This window comes from Cinclus cinclus, chromosome 4 (assembly GCF_963662255.1).
Source record: "Cinclus cinclus chromosome 4, bCinCin1.1, whole genome shotgun sequence".
In the NCBI taxonomy this organism is placed as follows: domain Eukaryota; kingdom Metazoa; phylum Chordata; class Aves; order Passeriformes; family Cinclidae; genus Cinclus; species Cinclus cinclus.
Window position 1 is genome coordinate 46435681 of NC_085049.1, and position 24499 is coordinate 46460179.

Sequence of the window (24499 nt, forward strand, 5' to 3'; positions counted from 1 at the left end):
AGCTTAGAAATGGTCATTTTTGCAGTCTTCCCATAGCTCATTGAGGGTAATGGTGTCACTGCTGGAGAAAAGAAAAGAGAACGATTATTTTTTTTCTTCACAGTCTACTAATATTTTCAGGGCTTGATATAATGTGCCTTTAACAAACCGTGAACTTCTCTCCTACTGAGTCAGTGCATCCTGCCTACATTCAGTGTAGGCAGACAACCATTATACTAATCCACTCTTCCATCATATCTCTAGCAAACACATGTATTTTCTTCAAATGTTTATTTTGATACAAGGAGTGCAAGTTTTTTATTTGGCAACACAAATGTAGGAGACTTATGAATGACTTAAGACTTTGTGACTTCTGAACTTTGTAACTTTAATTGTGGTAGTTCTGGTTTTCAACTGTGATATGATTTGACAGTCATATCTGGCTTTAAGGGAATAATCCTGCCATCTCATAGCAGCCTTAGAGTAATTCATTCACCTCTGCAGGTAGGATAAGTTTAAAAGGCAGATGCTGAAATTGGCCTTCTGCTTTGTTTTTTAACAGGTACGGTTATATGCAAGGCCTGATGCAATCCGAAGAGGATCAGGGGACTACGCTCTAAATATTACAAGGAGACTCATTGAGTTTTATGAAGATTACTTCAAAGTGCCCTATTCCCTGCCAAAATTAGGTAAGATTTCACAAAGAATGTGAAGTTAACCTGGAAATGAGAGATTAAGTCAGCTATTTTAAAGGAATGTAATGTATTGGATTTCAAGTTAAATGTTTGGGTTAATTTAGGAGGATCGGTAAATCAGAATTTTTTCTTTGTGGAGGAAGGGAAGACAAACTATGCTTTCTCCAACCTGGATCTGAAAGGAGCAGGAAACAGTCACTATTTACATTTGTTAGAGAATGGGTAGAGAACCTGAGACCTTTCAATGATGGCTGGGTTTTTCTTTGTTTTTTTTTTATGTTGTCTGTTTCGGTCCTTACTCCTATGAGATAACCACTGGAAGATTGTTATGCAATACTTGTACCTTGGTGCCTTAAATGGGGAACAGAAGTGAACATATTTGTGGAAACTGGCAACCTGTAGCAGTGCAGGACTGTGGACTTGTTTTATTCTTTTTGTTTTTATGGCTCATATGGCTTATTAATGATTTATAGACAAGCTTATTGTCTTGTTGTTTATTGAAAAAAATGCTGTGAATTTGTTTTACTGTGACATAAATGTATACCCCGTAAATTTCTGTAATTTTTTAAAACTAGTTTCTTCTCATCCTCCCTTTCATCACAATCAGTTGGTCTCCTACTTGTTTAAATACTTTCCGCAGCATTATTACACCCTGCCTCCTTTGGAGCATGTTTGATAAAGACTCAGAAAAGCCTATTGCTCAGCAGCAGGAAGAGAGCATGTATTTGATCAGAACTATTAGAGTTGGAACCACAGGTGATTCTCCCAGGAAGTCAGGGTTTATTTCATTAAATCCCTTGCCTGCTGAGTAGGTTTATTGGACTTAGAGCTAATGGTGTAGGAGATAGATAATGTAATTGATGTTTCTAGATGAGGGTATTGCATGATTATTTTTATAAGTGTGTTGTGGCATTTATTTTTTGGTGTCTTTTAATAGCAGGTTACTGGCAGTGTTGTCCTAGAGAAATATGCAGATGGGTAAAACAAGAATATGGCATATGTAAGTATACACAAACTTCCTGTGTATACTTTCATGTATGTCTTTAATCATGTTAATAATGTTTTGTAGAGGAAGTTCTCGGCTTATGGAGCCAACAGTTTAGAGGGGGGAAAAGTAAACAAGAACTTGTTGAGTAGAAAAAATGAGCACAGAATGGTTTCAGTTGAAAGGGATCTTAAAGATCATCTAAACTTCCAAACATCATTACTTCAGGCAGTTTATTGTGAATGCCAGCTGGCAGCAGTGGTAGTAATTGTATCTGCATCGGTGTATCTTTCAAAATTGTAACATGTGGTCTTTAAACCCCACGTGCTATATCCATTGTCATTGTGCTATGGCATATCTTTTAAAAATACCTCATTGTAAGTGAATATATCCCAGTTTGGATCTTTTTGGAATAGAATGGGAGGAATAGTCAGAAGTAAAACTGTATTTTTTCATCAAATATTTGCAGTAAAATTGTTAATAGGAAATACAGTGTGAAGACTTTAGCCATTCAGTAGTGGTACTATGAAAATAATTACTATAGAGAATAATTTTTTATAATATAGTAAGATTGAATTTATTTAATGTAAATATAGGAAGAAAATTTTCTAAACTCAGTGATGTAAATATTTAAAAAAAAAGTATTTTTGTGTTAATACAGGTATATTTGTTCTAGTTCACCCAAACACTGATTGCTATGTTTAAGCACGTGCTGGTGTCTTAAACCTGAAAGAACACTGAATTTTTATTTTTGTTTTAAACTTGAAAAAAATTCAAAGGTTAGAAGGTTAGGGACAGTAGTCTGATGGGTGAATAGAAGGACTAAAAATGGTAATACTGTAATCTGTCTATGATAGGGATTTTGCAGTTGTATTGAAGAATTTCCCAAATGAAAAGACAAAAGATCATTAGTGACAGCAATAGAAAAAAAAGCATGTGCATCAGGTAGATGTATTGATACTGAAAATGCACCTGGTCTCTCCAAAAGCCTACGACTCATCTGATTTACCACTGTCAGCACTGCAAAGGATTGAGTACTTTATTAAGGTTTTAAGAAAAATGAGCATGTTTCCTTCAGTGGGGCATTTCAGAAGTTTTTAATTTCACTTCTAAATGTGAAAGTGGGAGTGAAAAATGAAGAATGTACTTTGGAAAGCTTTTTAATGTCAACAGTTTTATAGAAAATGTTCTGTTTCAAACATAGAATTTAAAAAAAAAATTGTTTCATGTACTTTGGAGTTCTAGCAAAAAGAAACTTAACTGAATGTAATTATTTGGTTGAAAGCTGGATTTATGTTTACAAGATAATTTTGTTGAAACACTGACCAGTTAACTATGGAGGTGCTGTACAGTTATTGACTGAGACATTATTACTGCCAGTGGTGTCTGTGGGGCTGTCTGTTTTATGGTTGGAACTACAGGTGATTCTCCCTGGACAAGGGACCTGCCACCCTTGGGAAAGCACTTCATCACCTATGTGGTCATCCATTTGAACTCTCTATATGGTAGGAGTATCTGAGGACATTTAGGATCTTTAGATATGTTGCTGTATCAGAAAGATCTGTGTTCATTTGTTCACTTCTGAGTCACTGAGGTCTGTTTTCAAGGCATTTGAAACTAGTGCTCCTTACTTGAGTTTATAATACATTAGGCAGTGTTCTATACGGGAACCAATTCCTCCTGTTACTCTCGACTACCTGACTGGTGGTGACCAGGCTTTCTTGCTGTGTTTACATGCAATCAGATCGCTGTGGCTAAGATTTTTTAGAATCATATATGGTCTCTACTGCCTTCTGAATGCTCTGGAGAAGTAGATTTGTTTTCCAGTTGATGTGAATTGTCTAATGAATGTGAATTGGGAATTTCTCTAAATGGAATTAACGATTTCCACAGTTAGAAGTTCTACTTAACATGTAGGTATCTGCTTTTTTCCCCCCTACATCATATTCTGAATGGGAAGGTGCTTGTGTAAAGTTTCAAGCCAATAATTTTAATGTTAATTTCATTAATGACAAATAAACCATGTCTTTAAAAAAAAAAAACCTAGATTTTTCCAAGACTATAATACTATCATTGTAAACATTAGTTAAAGTGATGGGTAGGTAAACTATTGAATTCTATTTAATCTAAAAAGATTTGCAGAAGGGTTTTTAAGTATATTCTTATGGCTAGTGAAATCAAAATATTTCTGTCTATATATCACATAGTTATTTTTAATCCTGTTTGCACTGCACAAAAATATGCTTTGTATGCATAGAGCTTTTTCTTATGAGGGTTTTTGAGACTGGAAAGGTCTTAAATTTTTCCCCCTAAAGCCCTGACCAATTTCTGTTTTGAAGTGCATAGAACTTAGAAATTGAGAAAGAAAGAGAAAAACAGAAAAACCACGTTAAAAGAGAGCTTCAAAGGTCAGAGTAAAAGTCACACTATGGGGATTGAAAAGGCAATCAAGTCCTCTTGCCAACATGGACAGCTGTGATTCTTTAGTTGTAAATGGTTTGAGGTGGAGGGGCTGACTGGCTTTTCCAGCCAAGACTCCGTTGCATGTGGGGTCACATGAGAGTGGAGTAGAGTGACAGAATCCCCTCCCTCACCCTGCTGGCCACATTGCTTTTAATACAGCCCAGATTGGCACATGTCCATCCTCTCCTCCACCAATATCCCTAAGTGAAATGCATTTTCAGACATCTTAAACAACTTTTCTGTAGAGTTGCTGTATAGCAAACTTCGGAGTTTCATCTGATTTATATGATGTGGTTATTATTTGGTGGGTTTTTTTTTCCTTTCCAGGTATGGTTGGGCTACTAATTACCTGCTTTATGCAAAAATTTTATATTTTTGTTTTCATTATGCTGCATAAAACACTTTGAAGTTGTGAATACAAATTCTCAGCAAATGATTTTCCAAGGCATTTAGTGAACATGCTGCACAATGGAAGACAGGATTGGACCATTAACATTTGTTTGTGGGGTATTTTTGGAGGATTCAGTTTTTAAAGTATGTCACTGAAGAATTTAAACTCTTTCTTATGATGTAAAAATAGCTCAGCCATTAGAATGAAGAAGTTTAGCAGGGGAATGTTCCCTTTCTGATTTTTAAAAGAAACTTATGCACCTCTGTTTAATTCCCTGATGGTTGGCAGTGACTATTTTGGTGACAGAGAGCTGCTGCTGCCTGATGCAGTGTGAGTCGTTGCAGGCTTAGAGAAAAAGTGTTGAGATGCTGTTGTTACGTTAGCCGGGTGACTTGCTATGGGCAAGTCTAGTGATTAACTGTTCATTTTGATTTAAGTGCTTTACTATTAGCTTGACTCTTGGACATGCTCCTAACCTATTCATTGCAATGTTGCCTTCTGCCCTGCTTGATTTTCCATCATCTCCATCAGCAGTTCTTGTGCTACTGCTTTCTTCCCCTTCGTTTGTCCTTCCCACTGTCTTTGCTGCTCCTTGTAGGGTGAACCTTCATGTTGTTACCTGCATTCTCTGCTTAAGTTATGCTAAAAGTTTCACAATTCTACCCTCATGCTTTCTCTCTAGCAAGGTGAGGCTTCCTGCCACCTGTCCAGCTCTGAACTGAAGTTATTGTATAACAGCAAGCAAGATAGGTTGTTTTTTCTTCTCTGTCTATAAAATTAAAGCATTAATTAACTTCTGGAATGGGGAAGGGTGGGGGACCAGTCCCTAAGAACTTGATTCCTATGCCTAAACATAATTAACTGGTACTGGTAAATGCCATGGGATATCGTGAGAACTCTTACATAATGTCCTGCTGGCTTTCAGATGAGATTCTGTTGGGCCATGGCTGGCCCATACCTGACAGTTTCATGTGGATTTATTGTTTTTTATAGCTTTGAACATCTCAGTTGGGGCTATCGCTATCACCCATGTTTGGGCAGCAGAGTTGAAGCCTGCTATTTTCTTCGACAAACTACTTGAAGCAAGCATAGTGCTTCTGAACACAGAGGACTATTTGTTGATTCAGATAATTCCTAGACTGAGGAACTGTGTCACTTCTTCCCTCTGGGGTGTGGTTTTGGCATGGGAGGGCTTTTTTAAATTTATTTTAAAATTTTTTTTGGTACATTTCTAAGCTGTGAGCACTTCAAAACAGAAAGTGGTCAGGACACCAGGGGGAAGAATTCCAGTTCCAGCCATAAGGTCAAGCAATGTATTTTCTCAGAACAATGCTTTGAGTTAGAAAAGGAACTGTGAATTACTAAACTGAAACAAACTACGTAGGAAATCAATCCATAATATAATGTTAACAAAGAAGGGAAAAATAGTCATCACTTTGGACTTACTCTTACTGTATGGCTTTAAACTACTTCAAATGATAAAGCAATTATTTCCATTAGTGAGTTTAATATGGCTCACAGTGAGCATTCAAACTGGGTTTGGAAGTTTGTTGAGGAGTATCTTATCTCTCTCTCTCTTGCATTTGCGTGGCAAGGCTGATATTGTTTGCAGGAGATGGGAAAAGTTGTTATAGGAATAAAGTAGCCGTATACAGAATAAAGAAGAATGGGCCCTGGTGGAAATAAACACCTTTGGAATGGAATGTTTTCTTTTCATTATATTGTGATTTCCCTTCCCTCTTAACTATGACATGAATAGAATCCATACCTCTCAGATAAGGCAAGTGTTCAGAGAGGTATATTATTGTGAGTAGCAGTTCAGTCAGCCCATAATAAAAACAAGGTGACCAAGTCTGACAATGTCCCCACTGGCTACTTGGCTAAATCAGCTTGGCTTTAAAATGAATAATTAAAAAATAAATACCTGAGAGTGATGGTGTTATGAGAGGGTAATAGGATGTGTGATTGTGGGAGTTTCCCTGGAAATGTCAGGGCTGTTTTTGAGCCAGGAGAATCCTTCATCTGAATGTAAATAGATTTTTCCCAAGCTGCTCTTCAGTATATCATTTGAGCAGTTAGTACCAGTGTAGAAGTGGGTGCACTGAGTTTCAGCAGTGTCTATTCTTAGTTCTCTACCTTGTGAGAAACACAGATGCCTTCAGAAAATGATGTGTTTTATCATGAGTTAGGAGAAACAAATCTTGGCCAAGAAAGTACCAGGAAAGGTATCTCTTTTGACTACACAGAGAGGAAACTAATCTGCATAGTTTAAATTTGATCTCTGACTTTTAGATGGATAAAAGACAAGGTGAATACTTCTGTAGGATTTATAGACTGGGGTAAGATCTTTGACAGACACAGAAATCCCGTAGAAACTATGGGAATCACCAGAAAACTGTGAACTTCTGCCTGGTGTGAGATAGTTAAATGCGTAAAAGCACATGAATCCAAAATGCTTTTTACATGGTTGTGACTGAAGTAGCTTTCATTATAGATCCTTTCACTTGCCTGAGCAGAACTCTCATACCTGATTGACCATGTCTAGCTTTTGAACTAATTTTTAAGAGAGGGTACAGAACAATTTTATTAACCTGTTAGATTTAGAGAGTCAAGAGGGTTCATGACAGACTTTGGCCAGCAGCTGAGACCTTTTATACCATCAACTGTAGCTTTATTTTAAAGGAGTGTATGTAGGAAAAGCTTAGGCTTTGGTCCACAGTGAATTTCAGGTTTCTATAGGCATTATGAACAGTAGTTTTTATTAGAGGTTAGGGTCTATATGTCATTAGGATACTGTGAGAATTACTTTCTGTACATGGTGTGACACTGTGAAAGTTACTATGCAAAGCTCAGAGCTACATGGTAGAAAAACATACAAAAAGGGTTTAGAGAAAATATAAATGGCATCACTGATGATACTGTGGTAGATACAGATGGTGCTCAAGAATGGTGCGTGCGTGAATCCTTGGGGAGTGTGTAGGAAGATTGGATTGCAGTAGGATGTGCTGAACCATGATTTTTTTCTTTTGGATATTGTACCTATAGCATTTAGTTTGAATGAAGTAGGTAATGCAGTTGGTTGGTTGTTATCAATTAGAGTACCAGTGAGAAAGTAATGGCTTTTTCTCTCAGAACTGAGGTAGAAACCTGATGCCACCTATGTCTAAGATAGGACAGAAATGTTACACAATCTGCTCAAGGATGTTGTCTTCTGGTGGAAAAGGAAATGGCTGTTGTTGACCTAATGAAACATATAGTCCCCCTATGCAGTCTTATACACTGGGCATTATTTAATGCCTTCAAGAGAACTTTATATTTACAGAAAAAAGCTAATGGAATAACATGTAATGAAGTAATGTATTCATAATGACAATATTTGAGTAAATATGAAAGTTTACTGCGGACATACTTAATTATCTATAATTTTGGTTCATAGTTGTATGACAAATTTTAAAAAATAATTTCAATTTCAGTTCATGAGGGTTCCAGTTTTCATTTAACCTCGCAGTTTAAATGGAAGGAGGGTCAACAAGGATAGTATGATCACTCCTGTTTTTTCTGTCTTAGCATGTGAAGGAGAAGATGTCCTAAGAGCGAAACTCAGCAAAATCAAAATGTTGTGCCAGTGAGGAAAAAAACAAGGTAGATTATAGGTCTTCCCACATCAAACACTGACACAGTTCACACAGACTTTTTGTTTAACATGTGCAGTTTGAGTAGAGGTCAATTCTACTATTTTTAAAGAATTTTGGGCATGAATTTATTGAGACAGGTAGTTTTGCATACTTCAGTAGCAGCAGCAGTATCTTCTACTAGTGTTTTCTTCTCATTCAGCATTGTGGTTTTTGGCCTTCCACATTTGATTTGAAAAGTGAAGACAACTCAGTTTCAGGCTGGACTCACAAACAAGTTCAAATGAGTCTTAAGAGGAACTATAAATGAATGCAATGGAATATTTTTTCCGTTCCTGTCTAAAAACATGTTCTGTACCAGTTTTAGCCCTGCCTGTTTGCTGAATCCTATAGTTGCTGTTGCTTCCAGCCCTGGAAGAGGTAATGTTATGACAATGTTCAGTGTCTTATTTCAGAAGTCTGTTCAGAGTCGTATTTCAGAAGCACAATTTTATTTAGCCTGAAAGTCATACTACAGCCTATTTCCTTGGTTGAGACAGGCAGGAAAGCCTTAAAAGACATTTTTTTTTCTGTGTCTCTTGCTCAGTGGAGGCACTTAGAGCTGTTAGGGTTTGCTAATTCCTTGCCTTCCTTCTCTTAGGGTAAGCCTGCTATTTGAAGACTTAGCAAACTGATGTAGGATGCTTAACTGTAGTTTCAGAGCTAATCTGTACCTTCTGCTACTTACTCAAAGTCTCTAAATGGCTGGAATGACAACTTCCATGCAGAAAGACTAAAAGGAGATTTTAATAATACTTGCATTGTGTTGTTCCTTTTGCATAGGTAGCAATTGTTTTCACAGCAATTTCAAAAGTCTTGCCATCAGTTTCGTGCTGATTATTAGGACCTTTAGGAGTATGTGAATTTATTTATTTTTCATATCAGTATCATTGCTAAAAGCAGGTGAGAAGAAGAATAATTGGATTTTGGTTTTTTGTTTTCTTTTTTTTTTTTCCCCTGCAGCACTGAAGTGTTCTTGTTAACTCTCCATGTTTTCAGTTTTAGAAGGACTGTGCTCCTTTGGGGTAGTTTTTTATGCCCTACAGATGGTATTGTGACAAAGTTTAGATGCTGATTTGAGGGCAGCAAATATATTACATTGAGAAACAGAAGTTTCACTAGGCAAAACTGATGATAAAGCACTTTGCCCTCTGCCTCACTTAAACTGATTTGCATTTGGCTTTGCTTATTTTCTTATGCTTATTTTGAAATATGCATGTAAGTATTTTAGAATGTTACCTGTTCACACAATGTAATACCAAGATCATGACAACTCCATAATTGTCCCTACTAAGCACATTCTTTTTCACTATCAACCTTATGCCATAAAAGAAATACATGAGGGAAGAACGCGTGTGCACACACACACACACACACGTGCACTCTCTCTCTCAAAATAATCTAATTAATATTCTTCCTAGTAAATCTAAAAGGTATGCATTAGTGGTGCAGTGTGACTTAGAAAAATGTTACCAGTTACTGAAAATATCCTGAGTATTAGAAACAGTTAAAATCTTTATATAGATGTGTAAAAATGAGCTTTCACATCTTACTTCTGAACTGTAAAAAAAACCCTATAGATACAGTTGTTAAGAAGATATATTTTCATATATCAGCACAAAGTGTGCGAAGTTTCTTTCAAGAGATTATGACAGTGTCTTGAAAAGATCATAACACATTAAAGTTGGACTTAAGTAGGCCAGAGATTTCTGTTCATACAAAAGATGTGAGAAAGTGTATAGCTACTGAGCTGAATAAACCTATTGCTGCTGGCTAGATTCTGCTGGCTTAGTTATAAACCTTCTACCTGTACTAGCTAGTTTCTGTAAGCTACTGAAATTCAAAGGGATGTATGTGCTCACTTTTTATTGCTTTTGCTAAAGATATTGTAACTGAAAAATATCCTTACACAATGAATTATGCTACATTTGCAGTTCCATGCCTGAAGCAACTTCATTTTTACATTATGGAAGCGAATGCTTTCCAGTGTAAAGATGAAAATGTTAAGATGGCTGAACAACTTTAATTTAAACAAGTGAATTACCATTGTGTGTTTCCTACTCACCCCACTTTGCTTCCTGTGTACTGGCAAGTTTCTTGAAATGGTATATGGACATTGAAAGAATCACTTAATTAAAATTCTGTGGAGAACTCTGGTAGGTACTTCTAAACTTGCTTTCCCTGTTCTCTCCTGTTGTATATGAATTCTCCTTTCTTTTCTTCTAATTTATTTAAATGCCATCTGCTTGTGTATTTAAACCATAACATTTCCAGATTCAGGATCAGTTCTGTGAAGACTGCGATTTCTGTCGCTCTCTCAGATTCTTATCAGTAACACTTCTAACAAAGCTTGTGAAGATGTATATTTGTCATAGTGATAGCACACTTCAGGAAGTGTATTAAACTAAAACAACTCCCACTGTTCAACTAAAAAATATGTTCCTTGTCATTTGCTAGTGCTCACTGAAATTAAACTTGGACAACATTTTAGTCTAGAAAAATGTAGTTGCTTTTTTCTTCTTGGAGTGTTTGGCACTGCTGCACATTGTTGTGCTTTTGTAAGTTAATGGATAGTTGAATCCTGGGGGGGATGGAAGGAAAGGGGACAGGTGCACAAAAGAGCATAGAAATGTATTCTGGAGACCCTCATCATAAGTTTCTGCAGCTGTTGCTGTCTCTCTTGGGGGTTTAGATAAATCTTTAGAAATTGTTTCCAAGTAGTCCCTGAGTTTGTGGCTTTGTATTGATCATGAGGTCTGCAACAATAGAGAACTTAATCAGTGGAACTGATCATGCCAAAAGAGCTCCTGATATGTATTTTATTCAGCAGGAGCTTTGGTCTTTCACCACCGCTATGACACTAGGTTTCCTTTTGAAGTCATATTTTAAAAGCACAGGTAATTGGATAGAGCTTTAATTACACGTGGCTCTTTATGATGTGACTTCTGAACAGCAGCAGAGGTCAGTGATTGATTTCCTCATAGGAAATTATGTGAGATGTTTCCATGGTTGTTATAGTACCTAAGCACTCTGTAATTGCTGTTTACATGTAATGCATTTGCAAATGGAGAAGCACTACAGTTCTGTTGTCCTATTTAGATGCTCAGCTGAAAGCCAAAGAGTGCTAAGAGGTGAGGGCAGGCAGATGTTTTGCTGGTCAGATGTATATAAAATGTTCAGTTGTCAGATAGAATTTGAGTGTGCATGGAGACAGTAGGCAGCTGGAACTTGTATCCTTTCATGGTTAAGTATTGATGATTCATGTGAGGGACATACAAGTGACTGCAATATTTCCCACTTTAAAGTTGGTCTGAGGGGTGTTCTTCCTAGGGTGCTAATTCTCAGCTATATAAAGCTTCTATAGAAAGCTTCACAAAACTGTCAGCCATAACTTAGATACATAGAAAAATGCTTTATATGTCTTCTCACTGGTAATGTAAAAATTAATTCCTAGGCAACTTTTCTCCATATTCTTGAAATGTTTTAGCTTTTTCTTCTGCCTTAAGGTGATCACAAACAATTGAATTTTAAGAAGAAGCAGTTACTGTTACTTAGTAACAAACAGATGCATTAGAAATGCAGTTTTATGCTTTATGTCACATCTCCAGGATTTTGTGTAGAAACCATACAGCAATTTCCAAGTGATTGAGAATCTGAATTGTACAAGTTATGATTGATAACACAATGATCTTATGTAGCTCTTAACAAAACCTTCCAAAGACAAGAATGTTGCCAAGTGGTGCTGAAGGATATTTAAAATTGCTCTAAGTCATTCAGAGTAAAAGTGAACAGACAGCTTTCTATAATGCTTATATTGTATTTGGGGACAGCTGGATGGAAGTCCAGCCCAGAAAAAGTCACTGTTTTATCTTTGTCAGTCGGTTTCTTGAAAAGGGAAAAAAAAAAAAGGCTTGCTCTTTGTAATGAAAATACAATTGCTGTTTGACAGCTTTGATGTGGAGTATAAAATGGTCAAATCTAAGTACACAGCTGAAGGATAATTTAATGTTTCAATAGTGAAGTGCAGAAAAATAACGTTGCAAATAACATTACTAGTGAGTAAAATGTAATTTTAAACATCGAAAGCAAATCTTCCTATATGTAGTTCTAACCTCTTGAAATTTTACATATACTTGTCAGTGAATGTTCCTTTAATATTAATCTGTCTGTCCAACTGTATATCCTGGCTGTACTTCATGATGGCAAGCCTATAAAAACTGTAAGAACACATATCTATAAAATTCCAGTCAGCAGGCGCCAGACTTTTATGGAGGGTCTCCCAAGCTATAGTTCCCACCTTTCTGCTGTCATGTATAAGAGATGTAAGTCTGATCATAGAACCAAGAAGTGTGCAACATGGAATAAGGAATCTGGGAATGGAGAATCTTACAAGCATGCGATGACTTTGGAAATGTTGATAAGATTGGGTGTGCTGTTTTTTTCTGGTGTAGAATTAATTTTCTTTTGGTGGCTGATGTGGGGCTGTGTTTTGGAGTTCTGCTGAACACAGGGTTGATAATATAGAGATGTTTCTGTTATTGTTGGGCAGGGCTTATGCAGAGGCAAGGCCTTTGCTGCTTCTCATGCTGCCACACTGGTGAGAGGTGGGGGGGGTGCCTGGGAGGTTGGGAAGAGACACACCCAGAACATGTCACCCAAATTTACCAAAGGGGTATTCCAGATCATATGGAATCGTGCTCAGTTATATAAACTGGGGGGAAGGAGGAGGAAGGGGGTAACGTTTGGAGTGATGGTGTTTGTCATCCCAAGTCACTGTTATACAGAGGGGCTCTCCTGGAGATGGCTGAACACCTGCCTGACCATGGGGAGCGATGGGTTCGTTCCTTGTTGTGCTTTGCTTCCGTGCCCAGCTTCTGCTTTCCCCATTAAACTGTCTTTATCTCAACACACGTTTTCCAGCTTCTATTTTTCTGATTCTCTCTCTGGTACCACTGGTGGGACAGTGAGCTACTCTCTGGTGCTTGGCTTCTGCTTGGGGTTAGGTAAACCATGGTATTGTGGCAGCTCACAAGCTCTTAGCTGTGGGTCCCATGGAGAAGATGGGTCCTGTTCACTGGTTATGAACTAGTTGTCTCTCATTTCAGAAGTCTCCTGACCTTTTTCTAGTTGCCTCTTCCACTTGCAAATCATGGCTGCAGTTCTTTTTTGTCAGACCCAAGAAAGATCAGGCAAACAGTCTGTCTTGCATGCAGTTTTCTAAGACATTAGCTGCAGTGGTGTAAAGTAGTTTTCTTCCTTTTGGTTTTTTTGGAGGTTATTTTTCACCACCTCTTTCCAGAGAACTGTTTTTCAGGCTGGTCCCACAGCTGAGAAGCTGCTGCTGTCTGGGCTATCCAGGACTGCTTGAGTCAGGCCTGCTGCCAGTATGCATGAAACTGTAACCCTGGAAGATTATAGTCACAGATGGTACAGCAGCCTAAAACTAAGTGTAATTCCAAAGTAACTTGTAACATTTTAGTGTATGTTGTGTATGTTATCAAAATCAGGCACCTCTGCATCAGAAAGCCCCTGATTGCTGTCAACAAAATAAAGGTGGCAGAGTCAACCCCCTTGGAGAGAAAGAACTGTTTTATACTCTACCACTAGCAGCTCATTTCCATTATTCAAATGGTCTGTAAGTAAAAGTTGGCAGACACAGAAGTTGTAAAATTATTTCCCTTCAATATTCTTATTTAGGAGGTGGGCTCCTATAGAGAGGTAATAGGACTAGAGATAATATAAATGTCTGTCTTCGTATCAAAACTTTTGACTTGACAAGCAAGCTATTTTATATTTTGGAAGGTAATTTCATGCAGAATCAGTCTTTTGACAGCATATTCTTTGATCTGTTACACTGGTGAGCTTCCCTGACACTCATTTTAACACTCCCAGCTGGGAATTTGCCTTCACTGTACATCAAGGATCAAGGCATTTTGACCTAGGGATTATGAACAAGTCCAGATGGCACAGTGTGAAGATGGAAAATTCCTGATAATGTTGTTATTGGTTCATGGTATTAAAATGCAGAACCCCTCAGGTATACTTAAAAGCTTTTTTGAATATCTTTACCCATCTGTCATCACTACAAGGGATAATACCTTTCTTCAAGTTGCTAAGACCTAATTTGTGATGCAGATCTGTGTAGTGCTGGATTCAGATAAACACCCACATGTGGATGAGGTCTCTTCAGTAAGACATCTTTCCTTTATCCTAATACTCTAGCACCTTGTTCTTCCTTAAACTAAGCATGCTAGTGAAAGATGTGTCATAGAGAGGTAGTAAATTTTCATTTGTTGGTGCTGTTCCCTCAATACATGTTTATGATTCTTCTGTCAGTAGCTCTGTGTCTCATGCTCTGATAGAGAAATTGCATGAGTGCATTCATCTCTTATACAGTTCCTTCTTTTCCAATGACTGACACTTTTCTAGAGGTGTGTGTGGAGTACCTAAGTAAAGGCATCTTCATCCTCTCACAAATCTGTTATGGGGTACATTTTCAAAAGCATAGACCATTTCTTTCAGCATGAATAGGTTGCATTTTGGGTATAATTTATATTACAAAGTTGCACCTGTAAAGATTCTTTCTTACTTGTCTTAGCAGATTTAGTGAAAAATCAAACAGCAGATGCACACATTGGATTTTATAACGAAGAAATATTAGAACCTTGGCTTGTACGTTTTTTATACTGATCACTGAGTTTTACTTCAAAATCTAATCATAATATTTTCTCATTTTTGCTGTCTTGGGGAGGATTGACTTTATATACTGAGTGCTGAATATCATTTTTATAGTACTAATTGCCTTTGTTATAATTTTCTGGTCTTTCGGTGTCTGCTGTTTTAGGATGGCAGTGGCTTCTGAGTCAAATTGTTTTCTCATTTGTATGTTGCACTTCTCTGTGGTGTACTGTGTTTTTCAGACTCAGTTAGCAGGAAGCTGAAGCTGAATCCTGTACCTGATTGTTTAAAACTACAATCTGAAATGTATTTCAGGTTTAAAAATCACGTGTGCTCAAAATGTAATGAAATTTTAATGGTTTTTAGCAACATACTAAGATTTGTATTCTTTAAAAAGAATTTTTTCCATAGCAGTTAAAATAGAGATGAAAAAGGATTTTTCCTTCCTTTATTTATCTCACCTGGAGTCACACTTTATGACATTTGGGATTATGGATTTACTTGGACTTTATCTTGAAAGTTTGGTTTACAAGGTGGACTGAACAGTTGAATCTTGCATCTTAGCTTCTCTACACTGTGTTAACTTCAGTGTCTCTGCCAACGTGATTGTGAAGGCAGTATAGTTGTAGTACTTAACAGCATATAAATAACCTTTCGTTTACTTTCTCTTCTCTTGACATTATTTTTATGTCCACTGGAGCTGTTCTAACATTGAACTCATCTCTCCATTTTTAAGCTCTATTGCAGCAATCTTTGCTTGACATCTTCCTTTCATGTGTTTATACACTGTGATGAGCATTGAAATAGGGAATCCCAGGTGCTGTTAGACTAGAAATACAGTATATAGTTGGAGAGCTGCCAGAATCTGGGATGAGTTGCAGATTTGAGAATCAATATGAACTGCCTGACTTTACACGTGGGCTACCAGTTGGTTGTCCTTGGTATGTGCTATGCATATTGATTTATGTTTTAAACAGGATGGTACCAAAATACATACTATAAGAAGATGATTTCAGACATAAAGATAATGATCTGTCTGCTTGATCTTAAAAGGTGATGCCTCATTTAGGCCTTTAATTTATCATAAATCTGATTTAGAATGCTTTAGTCAAGACATTTTATTCAATAGGATCAGACTTTTTTTGTCTTCATGTTTCTTTTAGATGTTGATGTAATTAACAAAAGTTAATTTCTTTTCCTTTCTTGTTTACTGTCCAAAGCAAAAATAAAGTACAATTTTAGAAGATGAAATTGGGCAGTTTTTGTAGGCTTTTGTATTTATATAGACAAAAACTTTTTAAAACAAAGAGTTTTGAATATACAGTTAAGGTATAGTGTATGATCAGTGCACATGGATTTATGCTTAAATTTCCCATACTGCAAAAAACTAAGTAAAACATACTGAGATCAGAGTACTTTAAATTTTTTTGTACTCATCACTATTGATTAATGTACCATGCTACTAATAGCATATTTGTGTATTGTGGGCTGCCTCAACTAGGCTGTAATCCCATCAGCTGTCATCAATCAAACATGGCTAGGCATGACCAGAGTTTGTATGGTGGCTGTCTTGCTGGGAAAACAATCTTTTAATTCAGTTGATATTCAGCTTCTCACCAACTCAATTCTTCCTCTGCGATAGCATGAAATAAAACCAAAGAAATCTTTAATCATGTCAATGCCTTAAAATAGTTGCCCATTTGGTGAGGTATAAATATGGATAATTACATTTGGTGAAATTTCTGCTTAGTGTAAATTGTGTTTGTTTGTGAATGATTCCCCCATTAAGCCAAAACCACTTCAGAATAAGAAATGAAGTGATTAAGTAAACATTGAAGTGGTATAAAATCTGTCATCACTCATCATCCAACCTAAATTCTATAGTTCAGATAAAATATATTTGTAGTCTTACTTTTTCATCAATGAAATATTGTCAGATTCCCAGAATTTCTGTATGTTGTCTCTTGAATAGCAAAGAATATGAAATTAAAGTCTTGTATTGTACTATAAATGTCAGAATAAATTACATGCTATATATATTTTCATATGGGGATGGGTAAGGCTGGAAGGATGTCTTTGTGACCAGAAATATTTGACATTATGAAGCACAATGGCTATGAGGTTGCAGGTTTTTTATAAGGGCTTGAAAATTAGATTTATAAAAGATTAACAGTGTTGCTAAAGGGATTTTCTGGAATAGGCATCATTAGAGTGTAGAGTGATATCCAAACACATTAAAAGTCCTTCCACCAAGTAATAATTGGAAAAAAATTCTTGTATTTTGTGGTTAAAACTAATGCTAATATTTTTTTGTTTTTCAAATAGCAGTATACGTTTTTGGAAGAAAGTTGGTTTTAAAATGTATCCAGTGGGGGTTTTATAGGCCTATTAACTGGCATGCCCGCAATGGACTTAGAAAATTTTTTTTTTTTTTTTTTTTTTTTTGGCAAGAGCATAATAAAAGAGGAACAGTTGTGCAGCCCTATAGATTCAAATGAACAATTTTTCTATGGAGATTTCAATCCAGGAGCTATTTCAACAAGTTGTTTTTGAACTTAAGTGTATGATTATTTTTTTGCTGACTCGAACTTAACGTGCAAGTACCTCATTGCCTTGAACTTTTAAATACAAAACTGGGAGATGCTAACAGGTGAATTGTGTCTGTAGTGGTATTAAATGTACAGAATGATCGGTGGCTAACAGATGTCAATATCAATGTGTTTACAGAAGAAATATTAAAATTCATATAATAAAATACAAATGAAGAAGAAGTTGAACTAGATGCAATATATATTTTTCATTGCAAGAGACTTAACTTTTGAACAAACATGTAAACTGATCTTTTCAGCATTGACTGTGCTGAGGTTTATAATTCATAAGAATGGAAAAAAAACCTCAGGTGGTAAATAATGGTCTGCAATTGGCTACAGTAAGCTTTCATGGCAAAAATATTGCCAGTACTTAGAATGAATTTTCAAACACCTCTTCCTCACACCTGCTTGCAGGAGAAACCATTTTCCAAATTTCCTCCAAAAGGAAAGACTTTTGTAGAATATTTCACTTAATGGAAGGTGCTTCAGACGAAGTTCACTTTCATTTATGTTTCTTGGAATTTTTGATACGGATTTTCAGTTGTAATTAATCCTTTCCTCTCAAAATTGTAGCTGATTTCCTGCGTTGCCTGCAGGGCAGGTAAACTCCAGATTATATTAAAGTGTATGTACAGTTATTAAAAAGGTGTTCTTATAATTGGTATATCATACTGTTAGATTTCCAGGAGTACTAATGCTGGTACATGGTACAACTGGTTGGGGTCACCTTCTCCCCTGTCATATGCCTGACGAATCTTTGGCTCATTTGAACAGCACTTCAGTGTAGTTTGGCTCTGTACAACACTCTGCATCAGGATTTTCCCATTCTGGAAATACAAAAATCAATAGTAAGAGTAACAGAGCAGTAAGCCTTTTCATCGTTACTTGGGTTTTCTTGAAATTACTGCCTTAAGGACCAAATCTTAGGTTACTTAAATGTAAATTCAAATTAACGAAAAAATCAGTTTGCTTTCCAGAAGAACTCTTCATTTGTGCTTTTAAATCTATGGTCTCTTTCTGAGTCCACAAAACTGCAACTTCTTCCTTGTTGGGTCCTCTCAGACTTTATTTTGGGTGTAATTATACTGTACATTGACAGCTGCCAGAAAAATCTGGATTATGAAGCAGCTCTGCCTGTTACTGCTTGTTCCCACTTTCCCCACACATGGGCCATTAAAGTGGTTATTAAATATTGCTGTCAATCAGCTTCTTAAAATGACTCAGGTAAAAATAAGCTGCTATGAAAGATTCTTCTGGACCCTGAGATCTTTTAAAGTGATAAACATTCAGGAAGACACTTCAAATAATTAATACCCACTCCTCCCAGTATCTTCAATATTAATGTGAGGGATTATCTCATGAATGAGTGCTCAGAATCACTTATTCAAAATGCAGAAGTAATGGACAGAATTCAGCATTTCTCTAAACCAGATTTATAATCATTGTGTAGTTCTTTTTCAAACCTTTTCTGGGAGTCAGGTTTTTCCTGTGATTGGTTTGTTTTGTTTTGCTTTCTGCCAACAAGCTGATACTTTATTAGCTTTCAAATGTTTTTTTTTTTTTTTTTTTTTTTTTGTGTATTCTTGACATTTATGTGCAAATGCATAAATAGTCTGAGTAGCTAAAATTTTCTGTTTGCAAATGAGGCTGAATTGAGTCACTGGTTTTCAGTGTATGTGGGATAATATTAAAGTAGCTGAAGAGGTAAAGGGGCACACTGTTATTGTTGCTAAGAAGCTGCTAATCAAGAATTGCTCTACCTCTGTTTTTGCTGCCTTCTCTTTCTCTGAGATCTTTTGTCAAGCTCATGTTGACAAGACAGCAGTGAAAAAGGTTGTTGAGAAGAAAAGGCCTGTAATCTCTTGAAGAACTAGTATAGGGGGCCCTGTACACTGGCATCTAGAGATGCTATAAGCCAAGTAAATTATGTAAAAAAGAGATAGAATCATTTGCATTGACTTTTTACTGGCTGACAAAGCAAATTGTCTTTACTGTCATATTGTGGTAAATTTACATTATTTGTTAAACGATTTCTAGAATAGAATAAAAGCATCTGGAGGAAATAATCACAGAGAAAAGCCCAAGGAATAATCTTCAGATAGCAAAATAATTGGAGCTTTAGCTATACAGGTTGTTTGAAGCATAATTCCATGCCCAGAGGAGCCAATGGGAGAAACCTGAAATAGTTTCCACAGATATTGATTCAAAGCTTTGAGCTGGCAGAAACAGCAAACCAATTTCTTGCCCCTCTTCTCTATGTAAAGAGCTATATTGTGCTTTTATCAAGCAATTTTGTAAACTCAGTATTTCTTCACAAGCTCTAATCCATCTCTTAATTCTAGGCTTTGGACCAAAGAATGTTCTCTGACCTTTCTTGCTTTCTTTTATGGCTAGAAACAATCTTCATTGCAAGGAAACATGACATAAATCCCTAGGAAGAAGCTGTCTCTTTATACGGATTTTTCCTCCTGTGTCAAAATCATGGGGCAAGATTCTCAAGGCAGCAGAGTCTCTGTGTAATAGCAAAATTAATGTATGCCTTTTTCTGAGAGTAGATCAACACTCTGGTGGGAGGCTCTGTTGGATGGGTTTCCTAAACCAGTCTTGTTGTTCATGTAAAGGAGGTTTATTGCACCTTTGTGTTTTTTGACAGGCTTGCAGCATTGCAAAAATGATGTGCCTAGTGGGCTACCTGGAGAGGGACTAGGATTTTGCTTTAAATGTTGTCAAAGACAGAATTTGAAATGTGAGGAGACCATATGGCGCATGACGGAAAGCTGCTTCAAATTTCACTGAAATTTCACTAAAAATCTGACTCCAGATGTTACGTTTGTAGATTGGTAGCTGTGAATTTGTATTCCTGTCTGGACTGGAGAAGAAGCTTGTGGATTTCTGCATGGCCTATAAGTAAATACATAGAAATCTGTCTGCAGCATAGATCTTTTGCTGATTATGTCCCCCTATGAAATTGTTGTGTTTTTAACAGGCACAACTCTCCTCACTGCTTCAAGGCAAATGGGCTGAACTTTATGCCTGGTTTTCTGTAGGAGACTGTCAGCATGGCTTCCCTTGGTTTCAGATAGACAGGCATCACTACCTTTTCTTTCATGGCATGACCCACATGTTTTGGCTACTGGCTGATCTGAGGAAATGAGGACAAGAATGATATTACAGAAACATCATTATTTGGTAGCCTTTTGTGTTTCTTGAACCATAGGAGATGTGTACAATGATATGTACATCACTGCTATTGCTGCTCAGTTATCCCACTCATTAGTGAATCAGCATTTTTAGAAGGAGATTCTTTGGTCAAATTGTTATCTGGGGAAGTGTTGAGTAAATTCTTCTTCCTAGCTGAAACTTCACTCTGGACACCAAGGAATATATTTCCTTCAGTGTGGTGTCCTTTTGGAAGACAGCAAAGAAAGGAATTGAAAAAAAGGCAAAAGCAGAGTTTACTTTGGCTATTGAGATTTCATTTCTGTAGTGCTTGCATGAGCATCCCAAGCTCTCTCTCAGGGATGAGGGGACTTTTTTTTTTCTCCATCTTCATTGTGGGAAATGTCAAGTGATAGAAACATGTTTAAGTCCTATTTCTGTCTGCTTTCCATGTGTTCTTCCTTAGCATACATGTGGTATATGTATGCTGGTTGATTGATGGATCAGACTATTCAGAATCAAAGCTGTTACTTTTTGTACTGTGCCTTAAAAGAAACATACATAACTGTTCTTTTGGTGTCAGGTTTCTGAAAGGGCTAAAAATGTCTCCTATTAACTCTTGCTTAGCACACAAGTAGTATTGGCATCCTTCAAGTAAGTGACCAAGAAACAAGCACAGGCAAACAGAAATAGTTATATATCTCTGAGTGCCACTAGTTGCTTTTTTCTTTCCCCAGTCTGAGATTTCTTCTAAAATGCTGTTGGGACAGCAGCCCCAGAAAGATAACTTGTATACATACTATAAATATTTTCCCAGTAGTAAAAATGTCTTGTGGTGGTACCACCCTGAACAGGAGAAAATGCAGGGTTTGTTAAAGCCAAGTTAAGAGAATGCATCATGTATTTGAGGACACTGCCTGGAAAGGGACCTCCTGAGTTGTAGCACCTAGTCCTACTTATGTGTTTGACAACTAGCTATATCAGCAACTCATAAAACTCCAGTTCAGATATGTCTAGAGTCTTCTTATTCCAATGAAAATGTTCTGAATTCAGAATTTCTTGTCAGAAGTGAAGTCTGAATTCTGGTTGTGGTGGCCAAATGCTTCATTTTACACTGCTTTTTGGGAGAAAATGAAAATACTAATTTTAGAGCTTACCACATAGAACATTAAATGCACAGTTTTTGTTTTTGTTCCACAGTAAATGTATCCTGACTTGGTAAAGGAAGGGAGTGAGCTGTATTTTAACAAATAGCTGTGTCCTTCTTGGACTCGACAGATTTCTTTGGTCTATAAGGAGTAGGCAGTAAGGAAAATGTGCAAGCAGGAAAGACTGAACCTAGACATTACACATAGTTCATTGCTTTGAAAGAAAACATTTTGACTTTTTGCCATACCTTAGCCTGGAGCAGAAAGGAGAAACAAGTCAGAAAAAAAGGGCTCATTGTAATCAAGGAAGAGTCTGACAATTTAGGGATGACGTGTTAACCTGTCTCCTCTTTTAGGACCCCTAGCTCCTTCACAAAACATGAAGGATGGAGAATCTGGATGACGTGGTTTTGGCACTTGTGTTAGATGCCCCACTAAGGTCCAGAATAACACTAACTGATCAGTTATGTTGTTTTTATTTTGCAGCATGCTATCACATGGCAATTATTTCTCTTTTTCAAGCTGTCACTTCTACATCTCTCCCAAATCCACTTGGTTTCTTTCTGCTTCATGTATTGATAGGGGCCATGCCTAGCTTTACTACAGACAGTTCTTTCCCAGAGCTGGGTCTTAGAAAATCCACACTGTTTCTGGGGAAGCAGATTAATCTGTAAAACCTGGTGTTTCCAGTTCTCATCAAGGCTACAACCTTGCAGGTCTTGTGAAAAGGAAGAGTCAGATGAATAAAAGCATTAATTTACAGTAGATTATCTGAGACTTTTTGAGATATGTGTACCCTCATGCTCTAGCACATAATACACCTGCTGATTGACAGGGATGGAAGGGCAGAATGGAGAGAGAGGCTAACAAATTAGAAAAAGGATCAGGTTGTGCTGTATCCTTTTTGCAGCTGTTCATTCTCAGTAGTGCTACTTACTGAAGTATTTGGATAAAGTAAGATGCAAGAGTTACATGGTTACCAGAGGGGATGAGAGATTGTATTTTCTGATTCTGGGTGCAAAGTCAGCTCAAGATATCTTAGAGTGTCAACGTACCCTTCCAGACAGGATTAAGATCAGTTCATCTCAAAATTATTATCATCCCAAACAGATTTGTTACCACCATAGTTGCTCTCAGTAGAAAGTCCATGTTGCCTTTTGTGTGGGTCACACATGTCCTCTGTATATCTTTCTATAAAATAAGAGACTAATGTGTTTCAATCAGTGTCAGGCTATGATTATGGAATAATTTAGTCTTCAGTGGAATTAGTCTTATGCTTTGTAGAAAATAACTTGCTGGAAGTGTGCTTGTTGTCGGTCCAGGCACTGTTTGGGTGCCACCTTTCACTTTACCACTATCAAAGCAGGATATGCCAAGAAGATTGGTGGAGAACTAAATTTCTTCCATCCGGGATTGTTGCATACAAATAACAGTTTTTCTGGCAGAAGAAGTGAAAGTGAAAAAGACTGAAAAATGAAGAATTATGACTATAGATCTGGGTGATAGGAGAAAAAATGTGTCTTGTTATTTGAACTCATTTCTGGTCAGGGGTGAGTGAAGGAGATAGCGTGAAAATAACGGTTCTTAGTTGGAAAAAACTACTGGTTTACTAATTAAATAATACAGTGTGGTATAAACTTCTAAAGCTGGTTGAAGTTCAAAGTTCTTGCTTCTCTTCAAATTATCATACTATTTTTTTTTTAGCTGCAAGCTCCTGTTTGTGTATAGGACATGAGTATGTTTGCTTCACTTTAACTCACTGTAGAGCTGATTTAAGAATAGCTAGTTCAATATGCTTCCTGTTGTTTGTAATGCTCCTTCAAATTGGAGTATTGGAGTGCTGTATTAATTAAATATTCTGTTTCCAAATTCAAGGGCATAAAAAAGCTACTTTTCCCCTTAAATTACATTCGTAGTTTTTGATTAATTGATTTGGAGAAGTGTCATCCAGTGATAATGAGGGAAAGTCTTTGCCATGTGTTTGGTAATGTGTGTTAAGTGAAAGTCTGCACAACAGAGCGTACAGAGAATTCTCTGTGATTTCTGTGTGAAACATACAAGAATAAGTGTAATGTAATAGAAATGTGGATGTGTAGGAGAGTGAGGCAAAGAAAGACATATTTTCAGTGGTGGAACAGAGGCAGAACTCATATTGTGGAATGCCCTAGGGACCTGATTGTATCAGTTTACATTTCCTAGGCCTGTTTTGCAGAGAAAACAGCTATTTTCTATTTTTTAAACTGTAAATGGAAGTCTTTTTTTCTTTGGCTTATGGATTGCCATTGTTGACAAAGTACTCATGAGTTGCCTTCAGGTTGTTGGTGTAAGTTGAAAGCCACTGGCAATTTTGTTTGTTAGAGGATGAAACTGTTTAAGAGAAAAGAAAGAAGAAAGGAAGGGAGAGGAAAAAAAAAAAATCTAGGGTTTCCTAGGGGGTTGTTTTAAAATGCTGTCTCTTTGCTTTGCACCTGCTGAGAAATTAGAATTTAAGCTCACTTGAGTTCCCTATGGCTACTTGCTGTCAGTGTCTGTTTTGGCAACCTCTGAGCAAAAAGCTTGAAACAGCTTTGATTCTCTTTCTTCTCCCCTCCTTCCCATCTGTTGCTTCACTCTGGATCACGAGGTGCCAGCCTCCCTTTGCTGGGAGTGAGATCAAGCAGGGGCTCTTCTGTAACTGCTGACAGTGTCTGAGACCCCTATAATTGGCATTATGTGCAGTGTCTCAGGTATCAGCTGAGG

At 36.9% G+C, this 24499-nt stretch overlaps 1 protein-coding gene across 1 annotated transcript in view; it reads left to right on the plus strand.

The window, feature by feature from the left end:
* TRHDE (thyrotropin releasing hormone degrading enzyme) overlaps positions 1 to 24499 on the plus strand; it is a 197339-nt gene that overhangs the window by 36934 nt on the left and 135906 nt on the right. The window contains exon 3 of the mRNA XM_062491203.1: positions 542 to 668. Coding sequence (XP_062347187.1) covers positions 542 to 668 — 127 coding nt within the window. The remainder of the gene's footprint in view (positions 1 to 541; positions 669 to 24499) is intronic.